Here is a 6,000-nt window from a genome sequence, read left to right on the forward strand (position 1 = left end):
ACAACAATAGTAAATGAAAACATTTGGTTTTGTGACGTTTCCATGGACTTATCAATATTTTTCTAACATGCCTAAGCATACTTTGATTAAATTATAAAGATTATGGTTGGACACGAGAAATGTCAAAAAGGGGTGATTCAAAATTTATAGCATGGCTTGCGTAAAAAGCTGGATAGGCGAATTGCCGATATTTGTATAGGCGAATTGTACCACTTGAAGGGTCAGCCATTGATTATCCTGACCCGCGTAAAGAAGTTGTACCGGAAGGGCCTGTATATGACCCATGCCCTGTTCATTTAACCCTGCCATGGGACTCCGATGATTGTGAAAGCATCTATAGCTCCGATGAGGATTCCGACGAAGAATCGGAAGAGGAGTGGACTACCCTAAAACCTGAAGATTGATTCGCTGAAGAACCAGTGCGAGGTAATAATCAAAATGAAAATTTATCTTTTTCCTTACGCAACTGGAGCACGCAGTATAACATTCCGCAGAATGCGTTGAAACCGTTGCTACAAACATTAAACCAGCTGGATAGCACAATTCCGAGAAGCCTACGGCAGCTGCTTCGCACTCCTCGTATTAATGCTTCAATCGTCCATATAACTGGAGGACAATATTGGCATCAAGGATTAGGTTAATTATATTAGAAACTAGTAAAACTATGTAAAATGATCGCGATCGTTGTTTTCAATGAAACACCTTTTATACCTCTACTGCATACATTACCAGAGAACGAACAACTATGAAAGAAAAATGAGCTCTACTTCTTCTAATTCATTAAAATATATTCAACGATTTCCGGAATTGTTTACATTTGTTTTTATTTAACATACCGAATAATGATCCCATAATATCATACGTCATCAAACATGTATTCGTCGATGACTCCCGCTTCATCAACTGACTTCGCTTGGTCTGTTTGATAATTTAGGGATGCGTGTTGTAATGCCTCCGAGTCCATCAGATATTTTTCGACAAGTACTTCTCCGTTGACTTCTTCCACATGTTGCACTCGATGACGCTCAGAATGCTTGCATTTTTTTTGCCCTAAACTACGTCTAAGGGGAAGACTCGGATACCGGGTGTAAAATGAAAATTTCCAAATTGGCAACCGTCACGAAATCATGTAAGATTTGTAACATTGATAGGTCCTTTATCTTTCAATGGATTTTAATGATTTATATGTCAACCGATACGCAAACTCTCCACCAATTTGCCAGTAGTATTGAAACTTTTGAGTGTCAACGCTAAACGGCTAAACTATTTGAAATTTTAGATCTTTCATTCATCATGCATCCCTTATAAAGCATGTTCCAATCCATGGCATTTGCCAACTTATAGGGTATTATCAATTATTGAACTGTGGTGTATGAATGGGGCGGTCCAGCTCCTAAACAGTGGAGTCCCTACTTCCTTACAGAGTGGGAGGGGCTACTAATATTGGATAGTAGTGTTGGTGGGATGGTTCCTTCACTTATATATAAAGCGTAATGATTTGTTCAGTGTACTGTATTTGGTTTTACGAAGTTTACGTCCAGCGGTCGTGTCTTGTATGCAACCTCAAGATTTTGACGTAAACTACGTCTAAGGGGAAGACTCGGATACAGGGTGACAAATGAAAATTTCCAAATTTGAGACCGTCACGAAATCATGTAAGATTTGTAACATTAATAAGTCCTTTAACTTTCAATGGATTTTAAACATTTATATATCAATCGATTTGCAAACTCTCTACCAATTTGCCAGTAGTATTGAAACGTTTGATTATCAATGCTAAACTATTGAAAATTTTAGTTCTTTCATACATCATGCATCCCCTATACAGCATGTTCCAATCCTTGGTAATTGCCTACTGTTAGGGTATTATCAATTATTGAACTGGTGTGTACGAATTTGGTGGCCCAGCTGCTAGTCAGTGGGGTCCCTACTCCCTCACAGAGTGGGAGATGCTGCTAAAGCTGGGTAGTGGTTTCGGTGGGATGGTTCCTTCTCTTCTATATAGAGAGGAATAACTGGTTCAGCAGTGTACTATATTTGGTTTTACGTAGTTTACGTCGAGCGGTCGTGTCTTGTATACAACCCCAAGATTTTTTTTAACTAATTTTATTTGCTAATTACCTAATACGTGCATTCATCTCTTAGACTAGGTGTTCCGTGTTTTATTAACACTATCATCCTTATTTGATATGTTACATTTTTAGTTGATAATAATACATTTCAATTGCCTCTGGCAGTTAGGATTTTTCCTCTGGTTGAATTGAACCATGTAGGAATTACAATGTTTTCAACTTAAACTAAACTTAACCTTATTTATACTAAGGGTACAAGGAGCTAATCGTTGCAATAGAAGATTGCACGATTTTTGTCTAAAATTGAAAATTATTTTGTTGGACATTTGTTGCAATGTCTCAATATTAGAAATTCTATGAAGTTGATTGGTACTGTACCACGGAGGTGTGAGGTTTGATTCTCTCTGCAATTCGGCTGGTCCGTCTTCTGTTGGGTACTGACGTCGGAGTGATGGGAGACTGTTCGGGGAAAACGCGTGTGCTCGTGCCGGTGGTCGTGTTGAGAAAAGGGGAGAATCATGGCATGCTTTGTGCTGGGTGGCGAAACCGTAGAGGCGAATATTGTCTAGCGGTGGGTGGCTTGGTGAGTGGTCGTTATGCTACTTATGCAATGGCACCACTAACATCTCTATTATTAGGTTATTCATATTGCACAGATCTATATCACACATCCCCCTTCCACTATAAAAAAGTATATGTCTATCGTTATCTTCTGATTAGTATAAAGATTGTAACTTTTCCCTCAATTTTGTTTAGGTTTTGCTAAAATAAATAAGAATTTTTATTTATTTATTGTTTTTTTTTTGGGATTCCCAATTATTTTTTTAATTTAATAAGTTGAATATTAAATAATTCATCAAAGTTTTCGCCAAAACAAAAAAAAACTTGTTTTCGATTGTACAATTGGATATTTTGCAAAGTCATGCGTTTCCACAGTTTCATGGGCAGCCACTTCAAAGTCATTAGAGTATAGCAAATATGTCATTTTGATCTTCACTTATTTCGCCTTTATTAAAATCTTCATCGATAAGATTATCTAATACATGCATTCATCTCTTGGACTAGGTGTTCCGTGTTTTCTTAACACTATCATCCTTATTTGCTATGTTATATTTGTAGTTATTATTAATACATTTCAATTGCCTCTGGCAGTTAGAATTTTTCCTCTGGTTGAATTGAACCATGTAGGAATAACAATGTTTTCTACTTAAACTAAACTTAACCTAATTTATACTAAGGGTACAAGGAGCTAATCGTTGCAATAGAAGATTGCAACGATTTTTGTCTAAAATTGGAAATTATTTTGTTGGACATTTGTTGCAATGTCTCAATATTAGAAATTCTATGAAGTTCATTGGTACTATACCACGGAGGCAACTTCAGAATCATTTTCAAAATTTTATTTTGAATTCTCTGGAGTGCCTTCTTTCTGGTATTGCAGCAACTAGTCCATATTGGCACAGCATACAACATGGCAGGTCTAAAAATTTGTTTGTAAATCAAAAGTTTGTTCTTAAGACAAAGTTTCGATTTTCTGTTTATAAGTGGATATAGACACTTAATATATTTGTTACATTTGTCTTGAAGGCCTTCAATGTGATTTTGAAAAGTTAATTTTTAGTCCAGCATAAGTCCTAATTATTTAGCTTCGCTAGACCAATTAATTGGAATCCCATTCATAGTGACAATATGTCTGCTAGAAGGTTTCAAATAAGCAGCTCTCGGCTTATGTGGGAAGACTGCTTGCATCGTTTCCTTGCAACAGAGGCCCTAGTGCCCTTTATTTCTTCCAAGCGTTAATTGCATTTCTCAGGCACCGATGAAGAAACTGCTCGCACTGCACCTTGGAAAACGAGGGATCCGAAAAAAGCACAACCTTATGGAACAATGTGATTATTCCGTCATACTTATGAAACGGTATCTTGGAGATGATGTTTTCATTTCCCTTCTTATTGCGGCTAATTCCACTCCACGAACAACTCAACAGGAATTCACGATCGAAAAAATAGTCGATGATCTGCAAGCATACTGTTGCACCATCACCAAGAAATCGTTGCTTGCCATGAATCGAACCAATATGCTGTACGACGGACTATATGAAACTTTCATTATCCGACCGTTTTTCGAGAGATTCCATGTCAGCCAAACTTTTAATAGGGGTCAAAGGATTGGCTTTTGTATCGAAACTTTCCTATTGAACATGTACCTCTTGGCGTGTTTTTTGGGTGGCAATTATATCAAGTTTGGCGTTCATTTGTGAAAGCAATGCTGCGTACCTGTTTTGACTTTGCTTGATGCCCTCAATCTGCTTGGCATTTTCGTCTGTTTTATTATCGAATCGATGCCATGAAAAGTTGCTCCACCCGGCTGTGAATGTGATGACGTTGAAATTTCTCTCAATGGCTCAGCGTAAACTTCGCGTTTCGGAAAAATGTTCAGATATGACTTTCTCATTAGTGCTGTCCAATGAGAGCTTGAAGTAGCTCGAAGTTTCTCCCTGTCCTGCTCATGCCCATTTGTTGACACAAAAGAACGAGCAGGACGGGAACAACTTCGATCTACTTCGAGCTGCTCATTGGACAGCACTATTGTCTTCTTGACGGTCTTCGAAATTTGACGATTGTGCTGAGGACAATGACATCGACCTTATTGGAATCGATCGCAGAGCAGTAGTAGAGGCTTTTGTCCCACTGAAAAGGGAGACAGCGAGGATAGGCATAACCATTAACTCTACCAAGACAAAGCAGTGGTGTTGGTGCAGAGGTAGTGCTTGATGGGGATGTGTTTGAAGTTGTTGCAGTATTTGTTAACCTTGGAACGATTGTGACATGTGACAATGACGTTTCCTGTGAATAGGGCCTTTTACGGATTACGTAACCAGCTTAGGTCCCGTAACAGACGGAAACAAATTTGCTCTATACAAAACTCTGATTCTACCATGAACAGAGACATGAAGCATGGACATTAAAAGAGGCGGACTGGAGAGCTTTCGGGGTTTTCGAGCGTAAAGTGCTGCGTACAATACTCGGAACAGTTCCCCTACTACAATTCTAATGCAAAGTCAATTCAATCAAACCAAGTCCAATCCACAATCAAAATCCATTAATGTTTGAACTTTTATTCATTCTCTCGTACACACGCGCAGTACATTGAAATTCGATCATTTAGCCATTTCCATCAATTCCTCTTCAGACACGACGCCGAACGACATACTGGACATGTCGCTTAACCAAGTTTTCTTGAGTGTGCCTCGGTGGCAGATAGTTGTTTCCAATCAGCTGCTCCTTGACGATTGGTGTCTCTACTTCCGGAACCACCTCTGCCACAATGGGTACCACGTAGTCCAGCTGGACCGTTGGTTTCTCGTAGTGGTACGGTCCCTGGTAGTCCTGGTGCTCTTCCGTCAGCTGGACACGATTGACAACGCTAGCGTCATCCTCCGGAATCACTTCAATGGCTTCGACAATTTCAACGCCCTCGTTCGCCAGTCCAAATCCAACGGCCGCGGGTTCTTCCACGTGGATGGCCTCGGCGATGTGTTCCACGGTGCTCGGTTCCTGCTCCGCAAGAATATCGTACGGACGAGCCTCCGGCTGTTGATTTTCTTCAACGTGGAGATGGTGAACCAATGGCACGGGTTGAAGCAGCAGCTCACTCACGTCGGCAAATGCTGAAATATTTGAATTATGGTAGTCCGTTTTTAATGTTCAATTTGAGGATCAAAACCAACCTGATGCAATGAACAGCAATGCAAAAATAAGGTTCTTCATCTTAAAATTAGTGTGGGATCCAGTGGATGAAACCGAAGCTATTGGATGAGGATGACACCTGAACTTGAACTGATTTCAACGGGAGATTATCTGCTCTATATATAGCGAGTAAGAGTCTCCACGGAATTGGCGAATGGTATCATTGTCCGCTTACTTCA

At 39.5% G+C, this 6,000-nt stretch overlaps 1 protein-coding gene across 1 annotated transcript; it reads right to left on the bottom strand.

Annotated features, from left to right (window-relative positions):
* Positions 1–5,097: 5,097 nt before the first annotated feature.
* LOC134222679 (uncharacterized) lies at positions 5,098–6,000 on the bottom strand. Its single transcript, XM_062701839.1, has 2 exons — positions 5,803–6,000; positions 5,098–5,742 (listed from the first exon to the last, which is right to left on the bottom strand). The coding sequence occupies exons 1-2, from the start codon at positions 5,840–5,842 to the stop codon at positions 5,261–5,263; spliced, it is 522 nt and encodes a 173-aa protein (XP_062557823.1). The 5' UTR covers positions 5,843–6,000; the 3' UTR covers positions 5,098–5,260.

The sequence above is a fragment of the Armigeres subalbatus genome, chromosome 3 (assembly GCF_024139115.2).
Source record: "Armigeres subalbatus isolate Guangzhou_Male chromosome 3, GZ_Asu_2, whole genome shotgun sequence".
In the NCBI taxonomy this organism is placed as follows: domain Eukaryota; kingdom Metazoa; phylum Arthropoda; class Insecta; order Diptera; family Culicidae; genus Armigeres; species Armigeres subalbatus.